Below are 26257 nucleotides of genomic sequence, written 5' to 3'. Positions count from 1 at the left end.
GCCATCTTTTAAGTTTTTTTCAGGTATTTATCTCTTCAAATAGCTTTCTGATTGAGGTCTCTCAAATTTCTTCTTAAAGGAAGACAGTGTGTCAAATTGCTTGAACAAACTTTAAATCAGAATCAAGCAATATGACACAGTATCTTTCTTTAAGAAGGAATTACACAGCTGGATGGCTATTCATCAAGTCACCAAAGGTATGGCTGCCTTATTGCTCCTTGTAAAGGAAGAATTGACTTGTACATTCTGCAGTTTAAATATTTCTAATGTCTTGAGGTGAAGTGTTTAAAATGTTATACCTCCAAAACAAAATGCCCTTGTAATTGCAAAACATAGGTTCATAGGTTCATAGGTAGGTACTAGGCTATCAGCCCTGGGGCCTATATAAGCCTAGCCAAAAATGTTCCCTGGCTTTTGCCACCCAAGAAAGTTATTCTCCTGCGCCCCTGTCTAGCAGAGCCACAGAAGTGATCCCCAGGGTGAATTTCCTATTTCCCATCCAATTACTGAGATTTTTCTTAAAGAGGGCTAATGGGGAGTTTTGCTTGAGATGAATGGGTAGTCTGTTCCAGAACATGAGAAGTCTCTAGGACAGGAATTTATCCCTCCAGCATGTTCTGTTTATTGTGGTGGCAAGTTTTAGGTCCCTGGAGTGTGTGGCTCGGAGGGACTGGGGTTTCTTTAAGTGTAGCATGTCCAACAGATCTGGGTTTGACATGGCTTTGTATGTTAGGCAGAGGTCGCCTCTGAGTAGGAGATAAGCGATGGAGTAGAGCTGGAGTTTTTTGAGATGGCCTACGTATGGCATCTGTTTGAGGCCAGTAATCCTCTTAGTGAGGTATTTCTGTGGCCCTTCTAGTTGTTGTAGATATCTTGCGAGGTACATGCCAAAGGGGACGTTGTACTCTATAATAGGTCTGATAAGGGATGAGTAGAAAGGAACAATGACCTCTTTTTTTCTGGAGGTGAATCCCTTTGTGGTGAGGTGTGCCATGTAGAAGGATTTCCTGACTACTGTGGCAATGTGATTATCAAAGGAGAGACTACTGTCCACCTGTGTCCCAAGGTCCCTTATAACACCTTCGGTGTTTAGTAGGCTACCGCCTATGTGGTAATTCATGGATACAGTGTTTTTCCCCAAAGGGGATGACAATGCACTTCTTGGCATTGAGCTTGAGGCCATGACTTTGACACCAAGCATCAGTCTCAGTGAGGCCCCTTTGTAGAATGTCCACATCATTAGGCAATTCTATTATGGCACCTAGTTTGCAGTCATCTGTGAACTTCATTATCCAAAGACCTGCTGTATTAGCCTGGACCTCTGAGAAGTAGATGCCAAACAGAGAGGACCCAGGACTGAGCCCTGTCGTACTCCACTTGTCACTGCTCTGAAGTTGGATTTGGAGTTGGCTACTTTCACTGTGTGGGTTCTGTCAGTGAGCCAGTTGGCCACCCATCTTGTGACATAAGGATTTATGCCCAATCTAGTGAGTTTATCTATAACTCCAGAGTGGGGGGTGTTGTCAAAAACATTGGCAAGGTCAAGATAGGCTGTGTGCACCACCTTACCCTCATCCACGGCTCTGATGACTGCTTCAAAGAAGTCAGTCAGGTTTAGGAGACATGACCTACCTTTTACAAACCCAAACTGAGTGGGGTCCAGAGTTTGGAGGTTACCTATGTCCTTGTTTATAAGCTCCAAGATGATACGTTCCATGGCCTTGCAGACCATGCTCGTCAGGCTAATGGGGAGGTAGTTCCCGGGGTCCGTGGTGGTGCCCCTTTTGTGGAGTGGGATAACCATCACTGTGCACCATTCAGTAGGCACAAAGCCTGAAGTGAGGCTATAATTTAACATGGTACTTAGGTGAGGTGCCAGGTCATTCTGCAGTTCATGCAGAATGCAGCCTGGGATGTTGTCAGGTCCCATGGATGTTGTGTTCTTGGCTTTGGATAGTGCGGTCTTTACTTGTGCAGCCATGATTACAGGGGCTTTGCATTCTTCCGGTATAGTGATGGGCTCTTTAGAGGGTGAGGGGGTGAAGTTTGCACTGAACCTATCTGTCAGGATGCTGGCAATATCAGTCGGTTCTGTATATCTAGTGCCATTGTGCAGTAGCTCAGAAAAGATCTGAGTGTCACCATTGAGATTCTTGACATAGCTGTAGAATGCTTTGTGGTTGTCTTTAGAATCAGTGGCGATTTTATTTTTGTAACTAGCTTTGGCGGATTTTTATGAGGGATCTCAGCTTCTTACTAAGGCTGACCAAGGAGTTCCTGCAATCAGGGAATTTTACTCTTTTTTTTGCAACAGCTTCTTCCTTCTGTTGTAGAGTTTGTTTATGGCAAGGGACCACCAGATTGGCTTCCTTTTATTGGAGGATAGCATCTTGGTTCTGTTGGGGATGGCATGATCCATGCACTCGTGTATTTGTACAGGGTTCAGCAGTCATACCTCTATTTACCTTCTGTATGGGTGTTGTGAAGCTTGCCACTTCTGTCTTAAGAAGCATGAAGTTGGCTTTGGAGAAGTTTTTTACGATGGTTTCCTTAATAGTTTCATAGTTTCATAGTATAGTACTAGGCTATCTGCCCTGGGGCATTTGTAAGCCTAGCCATAGTGATGTGGCTTTTGCCACCCCATGAAATGGTACAAAAATGTACAGAATAAATCTAGAATACTGTGCCTCTGTCTAGTAGTGACACAATGAAGGTCCCTTTATATAATAGAATTAGTTTACTGTGCCCCTGTCTAGCAGTGACACAGATGTGACCCCTGGGGTAAACTTACGATCTCCCATCCACTCATCAAGATTTCTCTTGAAGAGAGTCAGTGAGGGGCTTTGCCTAATACGAACTGGGATCCTGTTCCAAAGCATGGGAAGCCTCTGGGTTATGAATCTATCCCTCCAGCATGTCCTATTCATACTTGTACTGAGGTTTAAGTCTTTAGCTCTTGTGGTCCTGATGGATTTGGATTTTTTGAGGTGGAGCATGTCCATCAGATCCTGATTGGACATGGCCTTGTACGTCAGGCAGAGATCACCAATGTTCCACGCCAGAGGTCAACTCCTCTCTGCTCAGATCCAACCACAAGCTAATCACCCTAGACATCAATATCCCGCCCCCACGTGGGCGGGTGTGGGTGGGATATTGATGTCTAGGGTGATTAGCTTGTGGTTGGATCTGAGCAGAGAGGAGTTGACCTCTGGCGTGGAACATTGGTTGCCCATATTGTTAATGACCAGGTCCAGGATATTGCTCCCCCTGGTGGGGTTATGTACAAGCTGGTGCAGGGCATTGGAATTTATGAATTCCAGAAAGCGTTGAGCAAATGAGTTAGTACAAGAGTAGTTTTCTCATTTGATGGTGGGGTGGTTGAAATCACCCATTATTAGGGTATTGGGCTGTTCCTTAATATTACTCAGTATCAAGAAACATGGAGTGGCCATCCTGGGGCATGGCGGGGGATCTATAATAAGCTACAACCTGGATTGCAGTCTTGCCCAGTGTTAGTTGCACTTGGATAATTTCGGATGCATTATTTTGAGCAACTAGCCTGGAGGTGTGGATATCCTTAATGAATATGGACATGCCTCCTCCTTTAGTGCTTCGGTCCAGGTTAGGTGGCTGAAAGGTGTGGTATGAGTTATAGCTGGTAATGCAGGGGTGCTCTCTGGAGCCTTGAACCTGGTCTCTGTCACTGCACAGATGTCGATGTTCTCCATTTTAAGGAGGGCCTCGAGTGAGTGCATTTTGAAGTTTAGACTTTTAGCATTAAGTAGCATTACCCTCAGATTTTGCTTGCTTATACCTGCTACAGTGGTGAGTCTGTCATTTGAACCTTGCCTAAAAAAGGCACTATAGGGGTGGCAAGAGCCTTAGCCAGTATCTGGAATCCCAGGGGTGACAGATGCAGGCCTTCTCTGGCAAAGCATCATGGTCCGTCGATCATGTTGGCCCAGGCAGACAGACATTGGATCCCCTTAGAATGACACCAGAAGCTTAGCCAATTGTTGAAATCAGTCATTTTGTCCTTATATTGTGGTATCATTCTTGGTGATGGCAGGATGCTACTCAGGGCTAGGGTCATACCTGCCTGGGCTACATGATCCAAGAGCTCCTCCATGTCTCTTTTCATGAAGTCCAGGGAGGTATGTCTCAGGTCATTCACACCAACATGGACAATGACAGAGTCATATTGTACTTGCTGTGGAGTGACCTAAGTGCGTGCGTTATGTGGCTGATCCTGGCACCCGACAGACAGCTGACAGTAACTTTCTCCTTGTTTAGCCTGGTGAGTGGGACATCAGTGTGCCTGACTATAGAGTCAACTATGACAAGTGTGATGGGTACATGGTTTTGCCTTATGGGCTGAGTTTGAGTGGCACACTAATTTTGTGGGCTGTGTGTCATTTGGGTAGTGTTGGGGGGTGGTGGCTGCTTACGTTTCAGCTTTGGAGGTCTTTGTTGTTTGGACAGATTTTTATTGAGAGCCTCCATGAATGTAGGTGTGTGTTTTGTGTTACTATGTGTGGGTTTAGGTGGTGTAGGTTTTGATGGACTATGTGTTGAGTGTGGTGTGGTGCGGGTGTTTACCTTCTCCTCTTGAATGTCTAGTACAGTCTTGGCTGGAGAGATCTTGGCTTCCAGTTTGGCTCTATAAGTGCATCTCTCACAGGTTGTAGTGTTGGGTGGTAAGAGAAGAGGATTGTCAGTGTACATGAGGCAATTGCTACATTGCCCCAAAATGCTCAAATTCATCAGGCGGACAGGGGAAAATACTGGTAACTGACCCTTAAACATGCCTGGATAGGTGCTTATTAATTTAAGTACTAAAAACTGTTTTCCTCCTAACAAATGAGGAAAGTTCAGTGCTGCAGTAATTTGTAGATTTATTAGTGCTTGTAGCGAGTTTTAAACAAGGAAACAGTTTTGAGTTCTAAAACTAGAAAACTGGATAGTTCTAAGGGAAAATTAGAAGAGCAGACTTTCTGGCACTGGGAATAATTTAACCCTAGTTAAACAGCGCTGTGCGATGTGCAAAACCGCACAAAAATGGGTTTTTAAACAGAAAGATGAAAGGGATAGAAATAGCCCACAATGGCCAGTAAAACTACAGATTCTGAGCTCAAACTACTCCTACAGGGACAGATAGGCTGCTCAAAGCTCACCACTCTCACTGATGAATAGAAAAGCTTCCTTCTATCTTAGAAAGGTCTGGGCAACACAGAAACTACAAAATAGCCCAGAATTCAGCAAAATCTGAAAACCGGACTCTAGTAGCCCTCAACAGTTCAACAGCTGAAAAACACTTAAAAACAATCAGTTAAAGTGCAAACAGTATCAGAATTCAAAAAAACAGTTCAAATAAGTTGCAAAGTTAATAAACAATGCTCGGAATAGTGCGGCTAGCAGAAATAAGCAATAAAAAGCAAAACAGAAGTACTTAATCCACTCAAAGTCTCCCTTTTCTCTCTCTGTTGCTGTAGAACTCTGCAGGACACCCAGACAGGATCTTGCTGAGATAATACAAGAGCAAAAACCGTGCAAACACGGGTTTTTAAACAGAAAGATGAAAGGGATAGAAATAGTCCAAAATGGCCAATAAAACTACAGATTTGTTGAAATTTTGTGTTTTTCAAGGCTCATGTTATATTTTTCAAATGTTTATATTGATTAATCTTTGCTGTTTTTTTAATGTTTAAACACTGATTTTGTTGGAAGTATTAATAAATATATGTTTAATGTTATTGTCCATTTTCAGTTTTAATCCTGTGCAGTTTGACAGTCATTATATACAGAGAGGGGCTGATACAAAATACTCAACTAACACTTTGACATTAGCTTTTGGCAAGCTGCTTGGCTAATGCAAAACATTATCAGGTATTTCACAAACAAGGTTCTGATCAGCAGGGCCATCTTAACAGCATTATTGCCCCTCAGGCAAAACAGTGCACTGGGGCCCCTACCTACATAACCACTCACAGGATTAAAATAAAAAAAACATGCTGTACAGCAAAGATTAGTCAATATAAACACCTGAACAATATAACATGAGCCTTGAAAAACACAAAAATGTCAACAAATTAATGATACTATGGCTAGTAAACCACACAGACGCAGATGGCACAGTATGAAATTATTATGGAATATTTATTATTAATCAAGTGTTCAACATAAACATTTGTGAAATTTCTTTGCACATAATTGCTTTATAATTGACTTGAAGTCAGTACTCTTGAGGATGTCATTTTCCATACGTATAAGTGAAAGCTACTTCAAACACTGCTGCCCCATTGTCCTGAAAAGCTGATTTTGTTATAGGTTTCAGTGTTGAAAATGAATGTTCTCCTGCACAGTTGGTAACCATCATGCACATGAATACTCTCAGTGTGATTTCAACATTGGGAAACGGATTTCAAGTTGATTTTTCTGTGCAATGCAGGGAGAGTCTCACAATTTTCACCAACAACAATGTAGTTCTGGAGATGAACACAGTTATTTAAAAGGCCAGCATAATCAAGGTCTTTGTGATACACATTAGCCAGATTTTCACCTTTTCATTTAGCTCACCAGAACCAATTGTTTTCAATTCACTGAGGAAGGAAAACAGATTCCCAGTCAATTGAATAAGTTTCTGCATGTTTTGTCAGCTCAAAGATAAGAGAGCCCAGAACAGAAAGGAATGTTTCTACCTTGAACTTTTCACTTTTAGTGAGAAATACCTCTTCTTCTGATCTGTTATAAATAGTAAGACGCACACTTCACTTTTGTTCCCGTTTTTTTCACATAGCTAAAATCTGAATCTGAACACCTACTCCTGGCTTTTAATTCATATTCACTAAATTTGTCTCTAATTTCCTGAAAATAGGTTTTCAGGCACTCAAAAAGTTTCATGGCAACAAGTAGATTCACATCCTCTGACTGCAGGACATTACTTCTTTTGTTCAGTTTTTCAAGAATGTCATTCCAAAGAATTGTCAGAACTATCGTTTCCAGGTTCTCCATTTTCTTGCTCAATCCTTCTGCTTCTAGCCTTGTGTTCACTTCTTGTTCAGTGTCACCTGATACAGAATCCAGTACGTTTAATTTTTTTGAAACCCCATACAGAGCATGAACAGCATCAAATTGTGACAACCATCTCATGTCAGACAGATGCCTGACCACAACATCTTTTCCTAAAGAACATTTCATCGATGTGTAGAAGCAGAGAAAAAGGAATACAGATGCTGAACAAAGTCAAAGAATTTTACAGTCTGTAAACAGCACTGCTGCTTTTACTCCCACCAGGTTCAGGCTGTGTCCAGCACAGGGGACGTAGATGGCAAACTCATTCAGTTGATAAATCCATGCTTGCAATCCAGTATAGCGTTCAGACATGTTTGAGGCATTATCATACAACTGACCATGGGAGTTTGATAGTGGAATTTTGTTTTCATTAAGGAAATCCGCAACAGTGTCTGCTAGAGTCTTTGCTCCATGGGAAAAGATGGTTTTGAACTAAAAGTTCCACAGGCTCACATCCTCGAATGAACCGGACAGTAAATGTCAGTTGATCAGTATGTGAGATGTCTGGAGTGGAATCCACGCTTATTGAGTAATACTTTGACTCTTTTATTGCTTCAAGAATAGCACAAAAAAACATGATGTCACATTAATTCAATAAATTCCTCACAAATGTTCACCGTTAAATATGATGGGGTCATTTTACTATGATTTCCATGAAGTTTGAGATGTTCTTCCAAAAGAGGGTCAAATTCACTCAACAGCTCTAGAACATCTAAATAGTTTCCATGCTTTGCTGACCCAATAATTTGATTTCTCCGTGAAATGGCAAACCTCTAGAGGCAAGAAAGTGAATTACATAAATCAAACATGTCGACACTTTATGCGAGTACTCCTGCTCTGAGCGATGATGTTCAAGTAACAATGAATCTACACTTCCAGTTTATTTATGTCAGATAAAATATGCCATCATGCAATTACAATGTTCTTTTCCATTTTCATGTTCTACAATAACATTGTTGTGTTTCCAGTCATTGAAGCCTGATGTAGCAAAGGGAGACTCTGTCTTAGACAACAGATGACATACAAAGCAGTACAAATGACCTTGGGAAGGTAAATAGCGTAGCCATTGACATTTTACACACTCGCCATTCCACAGTTGATGTTTGAACACATTCTTTGATAAATGCCTTGTCTGAGTATTCTCTCCTCCATCTCCTTTATACACTCTGTATGAGTTTGAAAAGTTGCTATCATGATTCTGACATGATGACAGCCCACTACAAATCCAGTAATTTACTGTGTTAGTATTGTTAATGTTCCATAACCCCAAATCTGTGTCTTGGATTGCAAACTCCTTTACAGTTACAGATTTGGATATTTCTTCTTGTGGAATATCCCCAGCAATAGAAAAGGTAATGATACCATTGGAATGTCTGCTGGACCTGGATAATTGAATGCAGGAGTGGACGTAGACGTGGATACTATATTTGAAGGAGGAGTATTAGTGGCGGATGACACTGCACCTGGGTTCAACCAGGATGTTAATTCTGGAAGTTTGTACATTTTCTCCTTCTCCTCTGCAGCTCTTTTCCTCTTCTGCACTCCACTCAAAGCACTATGTTTCATTTCTGCTCAAAGGGTTATTCACCGATACTTGAAAAAAAAAAATTTTTAATTAAAACACGCTTTAGTGCAGTTTCAGCTGTAGAAAATTTAGATCAATGAGAAAAGTAAACACCTTCAAAACATTGCATGTACAGTAGTGGTCCACTACTATGACTACCTACAAATAGGACCGATCCACAGATAAGACAGCAAATGTTTCCACACCTGTTAAAAAATTATAATCAATATTTAAATAAATATATATATATATATATATATATATATATATATATATATATATATATATATATATATATATATATATATATATATATATATATATAAATATATATATATATTTATATGTGTGTGTGTGTGATTTTAAAGGAGCGGCAAAGGTATTTCAGTTCACAGCTCATGTACAGTTCAGAGTCGATTATCTGAACTAATTGGGACCTAGGGTAGTTTGGATAATCAAACATATAACTGAACCGGATAAAAAACAGTATCAGCAATCCATCTATATACTGTGGGAGTAGAATCCACAGCCTTCTGTATCAAAAGCAAGTATACTATCTATTGTGCTTCTAACAATGAAACTTTAATTTCCTTGTAAAATGCACTTGACACTCACTTTTTTGTAAAATTCACTTGACACTCAACCATATCTCTCAACTTTGTAGCACAACAAAGCTGAAAAAAAGCCACAATTTATTGCAGGGGGGGGGGGACAAAGGCCCAAAACCAGGCTCACATGTTAAATATTGCTTGTATAATCTTAGAAAGTTGCTAGAATAAAATGTTTTGTGTTACCATGCATGTCCTGAAAGATATGAAGACTGAAACTTAAATGACTGTCATTACTGTATTTAGTGAATTCAGTCCTGATTGATTTGCCAGAAAACCACAGATTTTAAGAGGATTACACCAAATGTATGAGCCAAAAATTCCAGACATTCTGTGAAAATCCAGAAGCACTTCCTCGAAACCCACGTGGTGACAGGAGTAGAGAATTCTAGCTCTTGTACCTAAGGTACAGGATTTGAGCTTGAACAAAGTAACACTAATCACCAATTATCCCTAGTTGTGTCATTTTACACACATACACACACACACACACACACACACACACACACACACACACACACACACACACACACACACGCCAGACGATACTTACTTGTTGAAGTGGAACTGTGGAGCAGTGAGGCAGCAATGAACAGAATGATAAATTCCAAATTAAATCCAGATGAAGTGGAAGCAGCAAGGCAGCAATGAACTGAATATTAAATTCCTCAAAGTGGGAAGAACAGGTGATGCACATACAGACGCAACTTTTAGGAATGCTGTGTTCAGATAATTGACATTTTACAAAGGCTATGTTTGGATAACTGATGTTTCAGATGATTGACAATCTACTGTACAATGCTTTCTAATATTTATAATTTTCATGATTTTCACATTTCTTCAAATATTTATAATTTAGTATAGTGTAGTATTTATTTATTGACAGCAAGTCGCAACATACATAGATTAGCATGGGGCCCTTATGGACATGGGGCCCCCGGGCAACTGCCCAATGTGCCCATGCATTAAGATGGCACTGCTGACCAGACACCTCATGAATTATTAATGATTAATGTGTCTTAGTGCAGCCCCAACTATCCCAGATTTTGACTCATATTTTATCCTCTCCCTTGTAAAATTTGTGATTTTCTAGCAAATCATGGAGGATTACAGCTAGTCAATAAATGCCAGTCATTAGAGTTCCATGCTTCTTATTGTTCAGTAAATATATGTTGATTCAAAACTTGTTTATAGGTATATACTTGGCTAATGGAACACAGGGGCTTTTTTACGGCTCCCTATTGAAACGTCAACACTCAGAAAGCCAAGTACTGAAACACTAAAAAAAGGCAGAAAACGGGGAGAATAGTGAATTTCAAAAATCTCTCTCCTCCTTTAAACTTCTTTTTGCAGGGGGGCAAGCCTCTCTGCACTCCCATGACCCAAACTTATATACACCAACTTTGAGATCACCATACCTCATAGAAAATGTAATTTTCCAAGAAATGGCATCTCAGACAGTATAGTTAAGTCAGATCATTTGGCCATTCGTTCTCCCTATTTTGGGACATGCTCTAGTGAGTCCCAACATTTCAAATGGTTACCCTTTTTTAAGCCTAGTCATACAAACCAAATGTATCTGACAATTGTTAGGAACCATAAGATTATTCTAAGGGGTATATGTAGGCTCAGGCTAGAGTATTCAAGCATTTACAGGCTGCCTCTGTCCATTAGAGATATAGGTGCAAAACCAGGGGTGAATTACTGATTCCCCATCTGTTGGTCCAAGTTACACTTGAATTGGATTAAGGAAGAACTCTGCTTCACATAGATGGGAAGCCTATTACAGAAAATGGGTAGTCTCTGAGACACATACTTGTCTCTCCAACATGTCCTATTTATGTCACAAGCAAGATTTAAGTCCCATGATCAGGTAATTCGGATGCTAGTTGTTTTGCAGATATGCAGAAGGTTATCAAAGTGGGATCCAAGGATGCCTTGTATGCCAGACATAGATTGCCCCTCAACAGTCTGTAGCAGACCTGTACAGGGATAGGGCTTTGAGGTAATCAACATAGCACATATTGTTTACACTCTGTATTCTTTTTTGTGAGGAGCCTCTGTGGACTTTCAAGTTGTTGCATGTTCCTGGTCAGGTACATATCAAAGGAGGCGTTGTTCATAGATTCATAGATGAATACCAGGCTAACTGCCCTGAAGAGCCATTTTAAGCCTAGACAATAACCCAAGGTCAGAATCAAACCCTGTATCTTGTGTTTATGAGATAAATAATTTAACCATTATGCCAAACCCACCCACTCCAAAAAGTGTGACTTATAGGTTCAAATGTTTCATTTTCCCAAGATTCATGGTTTTATAAGTTAATTGCTAATTATGAGGCTAGCTTTCCTAACAGGCCATTTTAAGCCTAACCGATTTTCTTCCCAAAGGTGAGAATCAAACAGTGCACCTTGTGTCTGTGAGTCAAACACCTTAACTATTATACCAAGCCCCAATCATTATACTTAATGATGTGTCTGATGAGGTCCTAATACAGTAGCACAATAACTTTCTTAGACCTAGATATCATACACTTGTTTATAAGTTGTGCAACATAAGATGATTTCCTTATTATCATAGATACATGATGATTTAAGGCCAGATTACTGTCTACACACATCCCAAATCCCTGACTACTGGGTCTACTCTTAGGGGTGTGTTATCAATGAACAAGTTTTTAGGAGTAGCCAACTTCTTGAAGGATACTATTATGCATTTCTTGACAAAGAGTTTTACATTGCAACTCTGGCATCAGTTATTTGTCTCAGTCAGCTCTTCCTGGTGAATATTAGTGTTTTTGGGGGATTCTGTAGCTGCACCTAGTTTGCAAACATCTGCAAAGTTGGTTAGCCGGATGCCCTTAATGTTGGCCTTGACTTCAGAGAAGTAGATGCCAAAAAGAAGCAGGACCATCATAGAGCCCTGAGGGACTCTGCTAGTGACCAGCCTCTTTGTGGTGATAGATTGCCCTTTTCTCAACGTTTTGGGTCCTATCTGAGAGCCATTCAGCTATCCACAGGGTGACATATGGGTTTATACATAATTCTGTGAGCTTGTCTACAATGCCCGAGTGGTGTATTGTAGCAAATGTTTTGGCCAGGTCAAGGTGGGCAGTATGCATTGTTTTGGCCTTGTATATTGTTTCTGCAGCCTTCTCAATGAAGTTCACCAGGTTGGGTATGTATGACCTACCTCTGATGAAACCAAACAGGGCTGGATCCAGCATTTGAAGATTTCCTATGTCACTGTTAGTCACTTCCATTAGAATTCTTTCCATGGCTTTGCATATGAGACTATGCAGTATTCTTAGTCCTGGAGAGTGCGTTGAGTACCTGCTCCAGTAGATTTGCTATATCTTTTGGCTCAGTGTATGTAGCGCCATTTACAATTAGTTCTGCACATTGCTGTGTACTGCCTTTGAGGTTGTTGACAGGTTGTCCATGGGCTCAGAGGCTATTTTTACCTCAAATTTGGCTTTGGTACACTTTTTTGCCTTCTGAATTGTTTGTTTAGATTGATGAGCGAGTTTTTATCCTGCTGAGTGTCACACTTCCTAATTTTTGTCAAGACTGTCTTCCTTTTGTTATACAACCTGTTGATGCCTGGATTCCATAAGTGTGGTTTATTTTATGAATTTGTTCTGTGCTTATTCCTGGGAAGCACAGCTGTATTTATGCATCTGTTAGCATGATTGTACAGAGTCTCTGTGAACAATTCTGCATTGACAACAGTGTTCTCAGGGTATGGGGGAGCTTGAAATTTTGCTAGGTTATCACTTAATAGTAGAAAGTTTTCCTTAGAATAGTTCTTAAATTTTACAGGTTAGCAGGTGCCCTGGGTTTTATTTTTATTTCAAAGGAGACAACTTTATGGTCCAGCCTTACCAGAGAGGATATTACACTGGGGTGGGGTGGTGGGTGTAGTTTTTTCCCATTTTAGTCAGGACCAAATCCAGTATATTCATGCCCCTAGTGGACGTATGAACTATCTGACACAGGATGTATGATTCTTAGTTTATAGTGAGATAGTTAAAGTCATCCATGAATACGGTATTGGATTGAATGGTGATTATCCCCTGGGTCATAGAGGGGGACCTAGGGTTGCAAGGATATGGTATGGGACTTTTCTTATGGTAAATTGGACATAGAGAAGCTCAAGCATGTAATCCTGTTTGACCAGCCTTAAGATATGTTTGTTTTTGATGTAAATTGAGACACCTCTACCTTTACTCCCTGCCTGTGCAGGAGCTGGTCTAAACATTTGGAAGGCATTGTAGCCCTGCACTGTCAGGGTGTTCTCCATGTCTTTAAACCATGTATTGGTAAATGTCTGCATTCTCCAGGGTGAGGAAAGCTTGGAGGAAATAGAATTTCTAAGCCATTCCATACCTGGAAAAGATGGGATCTATATGTTGTTCTATTAAGGTTCAAAGTGAATTAAAGTAATATTTTAAAACTGACCCAAATGTTAGAACTTTCAACCCCCATTATTTTTGGCTTTGTCTGGAATTCTTTATTAAAGAAATTGAGAGGTATACTTTCTCAGCAAGCCACTGCAGTGATGTCAGGAGGGTATGGCTCATTGAAATTCTTAGCAAATAGCTGGATAGGGATTTTTAATTTATTATAACATAAATAACTGACACTCTCTTAAATTATTTACTACATCTGCACAAGGTAGCTACAGAAACAGGCCCTAGCTGAAAGGCAGTGTACTAAGTGTGTAAAATGTGCACAGTGCAGCAGATTCCTCAGCTGCCCGCTCTGCAGTTTGGCATTTCTAATTTTTTTTCCTGGACTGAGTCTACTTCCACTGATAGCTACTTGACATAAGGACACTGTCCTGAAGTGCAAACTACTTAGGGAGGGAATCCAGGTTTTTCTGAATGGTGTGCACCTTTTTCTTAAACACAACAGCCACTTACGGCTAATTTTAAGGTCTTCTGATTCCCATACTAGGTGTTTTACTCTCTGTGACCTCATATAAGACATTTATAATTTATTACACCATGCTGAAAGTTAAGTGATATGATTTCACCAATAAAACTGCCAAAAGGCAGAAATAATCTAGGATATTAAAACTGCATATCTCCTAGGTCAGTTATTTACCTTGAGCCGGAATTAATTTTCTTTACAAATTCATAAATCCTCCTCTTTCGCTGAAACAGTAGTATAAAACACTGGCTGACTTTTTGTTAAGTATCAGACCAAGTTTTATGAGTCCAGTCCACAAAGTAACGAACAGTTTTAAAAAACAAAACAGTAAGTTATGAAAGTCTGATACACTGTTAAATATTTTCACAATGAGGCAATACCTTCTGTACCTCTAACATGGAGATCTATACCCTACTCCACTGATAACTACATATACAAAGGGGTCATGTACCTTGGAGTAGGGGAAATGCTGCAAATTACTGTAACCTCTAAATTAGTGTGTATTCCCCACACTTACTACTTTAGTCTCACTATTCCAAGCATCAAACTTACGATCCTCAGAATTATGACATGGACTCCCTTAACACCACTTCCTTAATACTGAATAGTTCCAACTTGTGTATGCTCAGTACTTGCAAAGCTCCATACTTTTAAGACTCAGAACAAATAGTTTGAATCCTCATTACTGTACTTACGTTTGTATAGTATAATACCCACCATGGGTGGGAGTTACGAAGAAATTTACTACCGTCCCCTAAATTTGATCTCTTGAATTGAAGGATGAACCACACCTCTCAGGAACAAATCCCTGTATAAGTCCCACTCTTAGCTGGTATTATAGCTATATCTGATACTTAAACTCAGCTCCTTCATGGCAACTGGCTGTGTGTGTGTGTGTGTGTGTGTGTGTGTGTGTGTGTGTGTGTGTGTGTGTGTGTGTGTGTGTGTGTGTGTGTGTGTGTGTGTGTGTGTGTGTGTGTGTGTGTGTGTGTGTGTGTGTGTGTGTGTGTGTGTGTGTGTGTGTCTGTGTGTCTGTGTGTCTGTGTGTGTGTGTGTGTGTGTGTGTGTGTGTGTGTGTGTGTGTGTGTGTGTGTGTGTGTGTGTGTGTGTGTGTGTGATACCATAGTGTCCTGTCCATGATTTCATTTCCTGCTTTGTGGCCACTGAGTAATGCGACAGGGTCTGGTTACTATGAGCTTGCAATAGAGAAAACAGGTACTGAAGAATGAATGAATGGTGATATCGAGTTCTCATTTCTTATGCAAAGAAGATGTTATATTTCAACATTCTATTCAACCTATCACTGAAGGTTTACTAAGCTTGGAACCTTTCTCCCTGAGGCTTAGTTGTAGAAGGGATTTGCCGATTTGGGTGTACCTAAATTGCAAAGTTTAGTTAATAATACACACTTAAATAAGTTAGAAGGACCAATAAACCCAAGATAAAATACAGATTTAAATTATGCAGCACAGTATTGGCAATTTTACCTTGCCTGTGCCGCAGGCTATGAAAGCATTCTTTCTGAAGGCAGATGCAAGGTGATTATAGAGTTCTTCCAAGCGGTCTTGAAAATCTCTCAGCTTGTACATTTCACCAACTCCTCCAGTCAAGTCAGTAAGGGCATCAATAGTCCAGCCTCCTTCGATTGCTTTATATGAGCCATGCAACCTGCCAGTGAGAAATGAAGAATCAGGTCCACCTTTTCTGGTTTGGAATGGAAATTACATGAACCAACTGCAGATGATTATACCACCTCACTTGTACAAGAGGCTATGACACTTGTTAACACAGTTTTTCATCATTCCTAGTTTTCACTGAAACTAGAAATTTGACAAATGTGGTATCCTTTCAGCTCGTGTCCCTGTCTGGCTGTCCCTTCATCTGTTTATCTGTCTGAATGCCTAACTAGTTAGCTAGCTAGCTTGTTTACTTATTGTACATGCTTGAACTTCAGTAACTGTTAGTGAGATGGTAGAAAACAGTCTGAAGGCACAAACAGCTGAAATTTAACAAATATGCACTAACAACAGCATTTTAATATACATGAGAAATCCTGTCAGGGCAAAAAAAAAAATGAAATTCTTTTTGTAGAGTCTTCATGTTTAATATTACCCTCTATCTGCATAAATACCAAAAACATAATCTCAGTTTAAATTATTATTGGAGATGTAGGACATCCTAGTGTTTATTGCATTATACTTGAGGAATGGAGTTTGTGATATGCAACTGAAACTTGATATAAGACTAGAACCCATTAGCTTCTTCTCCGGTAGCCAATCTATTCCAAATGATGCATGTTAAAACATTAAGCAGAGGAGTTAAATCAGTACAGAAGGAAAACAATTCAAAAATGGACCTGATCAATAGCTGCTAATAGCAATTATCTGATCGATGCATTGTCACCACACTACCGAGAAGATTGGTTAAACATTACAGACAGAAAGGGTACGCCACTCTAAGTATTATGGTTACTATGTGTTATGATATATATGGGGCACAGCTCAATACAGGGGGGTTGTAGGAGGTGTCTTTCATTTAAAAATTCTGTCCTTCAGTCTTTCAGGTCTGACCAAAGAGGGCTTCAGTCAGTGTGGTAGCACTGAAATAAACTTGATTTGCTACAGCATATCCCTTTATACCGCAAGTGCAATGAGAAATTCCTTGCCATAAGACAATTTTATGCTACAGTAAAAAAAAAAAATAGGATAGCTGACTTACATTAGCATGCTTGTCAAATAGTAAATAATTTCAATTAGCTTTCTTTTGTCTGCTGTCTTTGCCAAGTACATATTTATTTTATCCCCATGGATGGATGCATGGATTCCTTACTGCTTCTTGTCACCTGTCTCCTGGCTCAGTTCCTATGCTCTCGGAAGAAGGATTCAAATTATTCTGGCTAATGACCCCTTATCTGAAGATATAAGGCAAGTAGCATTCCTGGAAACACCTTCAATGTAATGCAGGACTGTGTGTGTGCTGGGGGAGGGGGAGACAGGAGCTTCGAAAAGGTCTGTAGGGAAAGGCAGGGAAGATTTAACAGTTATCTCAAAACAATCAAGACAGAAGCTAGTTTCCATCCCTTGGGTTTCTCATCACATTTCAGATTTGAACACCAGAGTACTGTACTCAAGCAAGATACTGCCCTTCATTACACAGTGATTTCTATTTTCTAAGTAATGCTTTTCATCCTCCAGTCATTAAGGATAACTACTTCCTAATCAGCGGCCCTACAGGTCGATGTTCCTGACCTTCTGAACTTAAACAGTTTTGGGTTATCAGCATTCTAAGGAATACTTCACTGTATGTACTGGAACTGTTTAAAAAACAGGTACAGTGACTAATTGTATTGTTATTTTGATATGTATAAGTCATGGCTTTTTAATGGAACTTAGGAACCTGAATATGTTAACATACATTTCTAAAAAAGACGGAATCCTTTGTACCTCAAAAAGACAGGGTAGACTAGTCTGGCCTTTTGGTTTCACTGAAGATTTAAAGCAGTATGAGAAAACATATATGCATTGTACATGAAAATGAAATATATTTGTTAATTTTTCCTAACTTGTCACCCTCTTCTCTGAACTGGTTCACTAGCTACTTATCCAATAGATATCAGGCAGTGAGATGGAAAAAAGCCACCTCCCCTTTCATCAACACCCCAACCGGTGTTCCCCAAGGATCTATACTGGGTCCCCTGCTTTTCAATATATTCATAAACAATTTCCATAACTCTATCCCTTCAACTAAAATTATCCAATGCGCAGATGATTCAACTATAATCTGCTCTGCTACCTCCACCCTCACACTGCTAAAGCTTACTCAAGATGCATTCTCAACCACCGAACAATGGATGAAAACAAATAACCTTGTACTCAATGCCTCCAAAACCAAAGTAATGGTATTCACCCCCTCTAAAGCTACCTTTTTCAATCCAAGTAATTTCATTATTGCTAGTCACAACAATACACCCTTAGAACTGGTATCTGAGGCCAAATTACTTGGGGTCCAAATTGATAGTCAGCTTAAATTCAATTCCCATCTTCAACTAAATATAAAAAAACCCCACCAAAAACTCGGCATGCTCTACAGATAGAATCGTTATCTTACACCCTCCACCAAACACCCTATCTACCACATTTCTCATCCCATCCCTCCTCTATGGAGCCCCACTTCTAACTAACCTACAATCTTCTCTCAAAACACAACTCTCCTCTTGCTATAACAAAATTGTCAAGTTTGCTACCTCCCATAAGTCCTCCTCACACCACTGTTCAGCTCTCCACAAACTAAAATGGTTAGAACTACCCAATCACCTCACCTACGTCCAACTGACTCTTGCACACAAACTCATCTTCAATCCCTCCCTCTGCCCATCCCTTTCCTCTACCTTCAAAATGCACCTCCCTGATAGAATTCTAAGATCTAACAACCAAAACTTAATTGAACTGTATAAACCAATTCGTCCCCCTGGAAAAAATCTCTTATCCTACAGTCTTGCTCATCTCTGGAACTCCTTACCCTCATCCATTTGTACCATCACAAATCACTTCTCATTCAAAAAATCCCTTCACTCACACCTAATTTCCCAGTGGGAATGCTCCTGCTCCCACCCAACATAATCTCCTTGTATCGAGAATTTTCACTTCTCCTCGCCTATTCATAATGAGAATTTCTACTTACTCTCCTAAACTCATAGATCTTGCTCTTGTTTGTATTAGCTTTTTCTGAATACTTAAAGGTACCTTAGTGTAAATATACCCTCTGATGGAAAAGCTTCTCTGTTTCTATATTGAAAGGTTCTATGTCAGCTCATATACCTTTCCCTTGATTGTATTAAGCTATTCATCCTGAATGTATGAAAGATATATCCAGTGTAACCCACCCTAAGTTGTAAAAGCCTCTCAGTTTCTATATTGTAAATTGTTTTCAGCGATACAAGATTGTAATATTTGTATATGTTTGTACACTAGTCTACTGTATTTCCAAGTTGATAGGAATTGTATAATTGAAACTAAATACCTTATTGTAACCTTGCTAATTGTTTTTGGAGCTTTTCTCCCCAGGACTCCATTGAAAACGGGTTATTTTGGCCCAATGGACTATCCTGGTAAACCAACTGCAAATAAATAAATAATAATGTATGTGCACCTTTGTTGTTACTCAATATACATACATTTAATAAAAGTGTTAAAAAATAGCTGTATGGAAACAATAAACAGGAAAATAAAATGGGTTACTAAGTTGTCACATACACAACTTCTTTGCAAACATGTGGAACACATTTCAAGAACACCAGTCAGAGGATACCATTAAAGCAGTTGAGCTGCTTCTGTTTTTATTCTGGATATGAGTGAAAACATTTCAGTATTCCATTTTATCAGTTCTTGTTTCTGTGTGCATTTTCTCCAGTATTTATTTATATCCTATCTGTTCCATGACCTCAGCATCCACCATACTCGGTGGTTTCATTTATCTTCCATGAATGCTGCTAAGCGCTGAGGCAAGACTTAGGAATAGATAGTTGTCCCTTAACACACACTGAACCCATAGTGATGGTAGCATAACAGCAGTGCCTTTCTTCCTAGTTAGGCATATGTCACTCTTCACACTTCATTCATCTCTGCAGTTGTCAAAGTTTATAAGCTTATCTCTAAACTAGATCACAAAGCAAAGAAGGTTACGCACCAAGTTACTGAAGAAATATTCCTCTCTTTTCTAACCCTTCATTTGCACACAAATATGCATAAATCAGAAATCTGACTATTCCACCCATGCTGAACTCTGAAAACAACACTTGCAACATTAGCTTATCTACTTAACTCGGGCCAGACCTTCTATTCCTTGCTTAAATCCATCAAGAGCCTTCTAAATGATAATGTGAGTTTTTCGGATATGAAGGACTTTTTTTTTTCATTTATTTGTTACATTTTCCTTATTATAGCTGCTTGCCCTACTGACCCTTGGACCAATGCAGCTTACATATATTTTTTTTTTTTTAAGAAGGTGTGCAAACTGTTGCTTTTACTTATTAATCTGAAGCTGTGATACATGTGCAGTCCACCACCCCTAACTCCAGCTACTGAAGAATTAACACTTAGAATATATTTCATCATGTGGCTAGGCTGGAGTTGGGGCAAAGTTGAGAATGATTTTCCAAACAACAACCCTGATAGATGGACTGAAAGAGAAATGCCTTTTTTTTCACTATGTGCTGCTAACAGTACATTTCAGGTAGAAACATCAAATTCCTAATTGGTATTTCCATAGCACCACCACCATCATCATCATCAACCTACTTTTCCCATTTTTTACAAGAGGTCATGGAGTCGCTTTAACTAATGCCATTTTTTTTTATTCAGTGTCACTCTCCTGCCTTCTTCAGTGGTCATGCCCGACTGTCACAGGTCTTCTCTCATGCAATCCATCCATCTCTTTGCTGAATGCCTGGTTTCCTCTTGCCTTACACCTGCCTTTCCAAAACCTTCTTCACCAGATTATTTTCTGCTTTCCCGCACACATGCCTGAACCACTGTAATCTGTTCTATTGGACCTTCTCAAATGGAGCTACTTTGGGTTCTTTTCTGATGTCCTAATTTTCCATCCATCCCACAATGCGCATCCTTCTACCCATCTCAGGCACGTTATCTCCATGACATCTAGCCTCCTTGACTACTCTGCTTTCACTACCCAAGTTTATGTACTATATAGTAGTACTCATCTCGCCATACTTTTCAGCTTCTTTGGTATTTTTCTGACACACACTACCCCTGACACTCTGTGCCATTTGACTGCAGCCCATCTGATTCTGTCTTTGGCCTACTTGTTTAGGCTTAGCTTTTCCTAAGTCAACCCTTCCAGATACTTGAAGATATTATCCCATTCCACTATTTCCATTCTATCTCAGGTTTCAGTTTCTTCTGATTTCCCCTATTTTCTGCCATGACAACTGTTTTGTCTGTACTCAGTTTCATCCCATGTGCCTTTGGTTTTGCATTCCAGTCCCCTATCTTTTGCTGAAGTTCTTGTTCAGAGTTTGTCTAAAATGCCACATCGTCTGCATATAGTGGCTTTGTTGATCTGTCCCCTCTGAATTATTTGCTAATGTAGTCCATCACTGGTATGAACAGCAGTGGGCTCAGAGCTGAGCCCTGATGCACACCCACTGCCCTGGGTACTCCTTTGTGAGTCTGTACAATGTTTGTTCTTGTGTCATTGGGTCCTTCTACATAGCCTGCACTAATCCTGCCAATGTATGTGTGACTTGGAACCATCACAGGACTGCCCAAATCAGCTTTCTTTGGACATCGTCATGTTTTCTCCATATCTAGGAATGCCCAGTTAGGCTCTTTCCTCATCTCTAGCTTCTTTTCCACTATCTGTCTTACTGTGCTGCAAGCATCTTGTTGGTTGTGCTGCACCCTGCTCTGAATCTGAACTGCTCATCTCCTATATCACTTTATACTACTCTGTGTATTCTTTAATCAATTAACCTCTCTAGCACTTTCATGCAGTGTTACAGGAGTTTGATGCCTCTTTACTGCCCATAGTTGTGAATGCCCCCTTTGTTCTTGTACACTGGAACTGGAATGCTTGTTCACCATTCATCTGGGATATGCCTTCCTCTCCATACTGCTATGCGTACCCTCTGAAGCCATTTCTCCCCTAACTCACCAAATATCTTGATCATATAGGAACATGAACATAGGAATATACTAAGCAAGCAGCCATTGGGGGGGGGGGGTGATAAGATGCCTAACCATAAACAACTTTAAGCACACAAGCTTTAAATTTCTTGCCACCCTTTTCAAACACTTAATGGTCTCACCTCCCAAACTGAGCAAGGCTGTACGGAATAACCCTGGTGTAAATTTGTTTCTAACCATCCAGTCATCAAGACTAGCCTTAAAAGTAGATAAAATAGAAGTTTGCTTGCCCTCCAATGGTAACTTATTCCATTGTCTGTGAATACATTCAGTTAGGAACCTATCCCTCCATCAAGTTTTGTTTATTCGTTTTTGTAGATTTAAGTCCCTACAGCTGGTGTTTATAGAGCGGCTAATTTTGCAATTTTGCAAAGTAATAGGAGGTCAAATAGAACTGGGTCTTTCACAGTTCAAAAAGCAAGACACAGGTCACCTGACATCAACCTGTAGGCTATTGAGTATAAGGAGAGTCATGCTAATCTATAAGGGCAGTTGAAGGATTTAAGACCATTAGTATTCTTAGTTAGAAATTTCTGGGGCCTTTCCAGTTGATCAATATGCTTGACAGGTCTGATGAGGGAAGAGTGCAGTACTAGGATGACTTGTTTTGGATCCTGAAGATGTTGCCTTGGAAATTAACTGGACCAGATAGAAGGATTTCTTAAGTGTGGTGGAAACATGTTTATCAAGCGAGACAGAGTTATCCACATGAGTACGTAGCTCTCGTATGATTGCATCTGTCTGAAGGGGAGTATCATTTATAACATAACAGGTGGGAGCAACCTTTCTGCTAAATGCTACAATGCTACACTTTTTTTCATTCAGTTTGCGACTGTTTTTGATACACCAGGCATCCACGCATTCTAGCTATTGCTGGAGCTATTTTGTTTCAGAGGATGAGCAAATAACAGTGGCCAGTTTGCAGTCATCAGCAAACTTGGTCAACTACATGCCTGGGATGTTGGCTTGGATGTCTGCAAAATAAATGCCAAACTGAGCCCAGAACCAATCCCTTGTGAAATGGTGGCACCCCAATAGTTACAATTTTACAATCAGAGAGACAACCAGCAAAGCCTGACAACCTGGGATCTGTTGGATAGCCAGTTCACAATCCAGTGGACAATATAGGGGTTTACATTAAGTTTGTCTAATTTTTCAATAATACCAGCATAAGGGATAGTATCAATAGCCTTGGCCAGGTCAAAATAAGTAGTGTTCACAGAATGGCCACTGCCCACAGCCCTTGTAATCTTATCAAAGAAGCTGACTGGGTTCAGGAGTCAGAGCCTGCCCTTCAAAAAAACAAACTGGTCGGTATCTATATCAGTTAAAGTACCTATGTCTGCAAAAATGAGTTCTGCTACAATGCATTTCATGGCTTTGTATATAGGGCTTGTGAAGCTGATTGGTCTATAACTAGTCTGGTCTGTTGAGTGGCAGCTTTGTGTAGGGAAGTCACAGTGGCTGTTCTCCAGGCATCAGGAACAAACCCTGTAGACAGGCTGAGATTGAACAGTTTACATAGAGGCTCAGACAGTGCATACTTGACACTAATGAGAATGCAGCCTGGCATGTTTTCCAATACCATGGAAGTATTAGTTTTAGCCTTTGACAGGAATTCTAAGACTTATCCAAAGGTGATTTTAAGGGAAACTAAAATTTTCAAGGATAGTCGGGGCAACAGTGTGGATAGGAAGAATAAAATGAACACTAAATCTGTATAAAATACTACTAGAAAATGTAAAGCAGACTATGAACTTAAAATTGCACTGGGTAATATTATTATGGATGAGCTCAGTGCATTGCTGGATATTATCCCTTCATTTTTTGACATTTGGAATCTGTAGTACCCTTATGTTCATACTCTGTTTTATATTGTCTAATAGTGTTTTTAGTTCTTTGCCAGCATGTTTCATTGTAGTCTTGAGGTAGGGAGATAGAGATTACTTACAATGTTTTATTATTTTCCTTCTTTTATTGTACAGTTTATTAATGTGGGAGTTCTTCCAGAAAATTCTATCCATGAATTTACAGTTATATTTAAGGTGGGTGGGTACTGACTTTGCTATGCACCTGTTCAGGCGCTGATAAAAGTCAGAGATTAATGTAGCAGCCATCTCAGTTTGGTCCATTTGCAAGTGATTATTGGGAATTTTGCATAGGTGTTCTACAAGTTGAAGTAGGTTTGCCTTGGAGGAGTCCCTAAAGATTACCTAATTAGGTGGTTGGGTGTTACCCCTTGGCTTGATAGAAAAGATGACTCATGTTAGCTGTAATCAGGGATAATAAGATGCAGGGTGAGGTGCAGGCAGAGCCTAGGTTGGTAATGGCCAGGTCAAGGATATTAGGGCCTCTATCGAGTAGTTTTACAATTTGATCAAGTGCATTGGTATTAATAAAGTCTGGGAAATGCTGAGCATAACAATTTTTAGAGGTGCAAATGTGCAGTGCAATACTGGGATAACTGAAGTCCCCTAGTAAGAAGGTATTTGGTGTGATATACATTGCCTCTTTGGTGTTCATGTAATTTCTGAGAGGTTTGGATGACATTGATAGGGCTCTGTAGCTAGCAATGAAATAGTTCTGGATTTGTTAAGAGTGATTTGGATATTCATGAGCTACAAATTTGGGTTGCGGGTAATCTGGTGTGAAGCAATAGAGTTTCTAATAAATATAGATACTCCCCCAGAGTTTCCCAAGGATCTGAAGGCATGGCAGGCACTTAATCCTGGTATAGAGAGTGATGTCATTATACTGAAACAATGTCTCAGTAAGCATACAAGTATGAATGTGTTTAAGTTGCAAGAGGGCCTCAAGTTCTGACATCTTTCTATTTAGACGTCTAGCATAGAACTCCTAGTATATATGCCATGTCCTCATCTGAGCCATCTGCTTTACCTGGCTTCATTTTTCTTAGTGTTTCTGATGCTTCTTCTAGGGTGGACTCTTCTTCCTCTTTTATTATAGGCTGTGTCTGAAGCAGTATGGCTTCGGTGGGGTTTTCTTCATTCAGAAACTACTAGAAGTACTCCTTCTGTCTAATTTCAGCAGGTTGTTGCTGGCATCCCTTATGAATGGTGACTGATGGCTATCTTCTTTACCTTGCAACCTGATAGAGTTTCTAGCTGCCATCTGCTGAGTCACTTTTCAGAAGCTGCTAGATTGTCTCCGATGCCTTGTTCTCTGCTAACACAGTTGCAGTTACAGCCCCAATAGCCGCAGTAGCACCAGACACTGTTTTTGGTCTAGAAACAATTCCTGTGAGAAGTGTATGCTATTACAGTTTCTGAGTGGGGAAATAAAATAAATAAATAAATGGCAGTCCCACAAAACAGAAGCAGCAATTGTAAAAGTTGTATTAATGCAGACTGAGAAAGTGACATTTAGGAGATCTCACTGTATACCCTTTTTAAAAGTCCTTTGACTGGAACCAAAACTAAGTGACATTATGTCATGAAGCCCATTAAAAATGTTATTTACCACATGTAATACCATGCAAACAGTGTACCGCTGAATAGCTACCATAAGAAAAAATTACCTATGCTACTTACTTTGCATATGCTTTTTCTAGCAAAGATGGCCAGAACTCGTTCCCTGCTTCTGATCTTGCATAAATCAAATTTCCATTTCTGGTTGGAAGGAAATCATCTACCAGTATCTCTACCCAGCTGCCAAACTGCCAAAACCAGAACCGAAATATTCCATAGTAGGGCATTTTTTCAGAGATGTGTTGTGCTGAAATATAAAGAGTTTTATGTAGTACTTTCTTGTGAAATTGCTCAACACAACTAATGTAAATTGTATTCTATCATGTCAATATCCTGTATTTTTACACTGCATAATTGCTTTGATTATCTGTTTTTGATTGTTTTCATTTTTTCCCTTACACTTTGAGTGTTTCTCCCCAGGCCTTTGCTCTAAAGGGGTTCATACTTGGCTAGACATTCCCCATACACAAATGTAAAATAAATCAATAAATTGCATACCTGCACTGGGTAAATGTAAACTTTTTAGAGACTTCTGCTGCCAGTCACCTAATCATGAAGCTTATACATTAAAACATTGTCAAGCAACACAACCCCTTCCTTAAGATCCTTGATACTTGAAATATCCCTGTCACTCTTTGACATATTGCTTCAGAATGGTCTCTCTGTTATGAAGTAAATGTGTTTGGCATCGAAGGGTCTCTGTCACATGACAGTAGCCTGTATGACTCTAGGAAGAAGCACAAGGCTTTGGTATGTTGGTGTTTCTTTATTTGACATTATTAGTATGCCAACAAAAGGCAGAATTACATTGCAGCCAGCAGTAATTGTTACACATTAAAAGTAAACCAGAAATATAAAAAAATAAAATAAACTCCAGCACAAATGCCTA

At 39.8% G+C, this 26257-nt stretch overlaps 1 protein-coding gene across 1 annotated transcript in view; it reads right to left on the bottom strand.

Moving 5' to 3' along the window:
* The window catches only part of LOC122788355 (calpain-A-like), a 123068-nt gene extending 97459 nt beyond the window's left edge, over nt 1-25609 (bottom strand). Inside the window, exons 1-2 of the mRNA XM_044055431.1 lie at nt 25432-25609; nt 15665-15845 (exon numbers count right to left, since the gene is read on the bottom strand). Coding sequence (XP_043911366.1) covers nt 15665-15845; nt 25432-25595 — 345 coding nt within the window. The 5' untranslated portion in view covers nt 25596-25609. The remainder of the gene's footprint in view (nt 1-15664; nt 15846-25431) is intronic.
* Between the last annotated feature and the right edge of the window lie 648 nt (nt 25610-26257).

The sequence above is a fragment of the Protopterus annectens genome, chromosome 13.part0, assembly GCF_019279795.1.
Source record: "Protopterus annectens isolate FY-2018-M chromosome 13.part0, PAN1.0, whole genome shotgun sequence".
Classification (NCBI taxonomy): Eukaryota; Metazoa; Chordata; order Ceratodontiformes; family Protopteridae; genus Protopterus; species Protopterus annectens.
The sequence above is the reverse complement of the archived record's forward strand: the minus strand, read 5'-3'. Positions and strand labels throughout refer to the sequence as shown.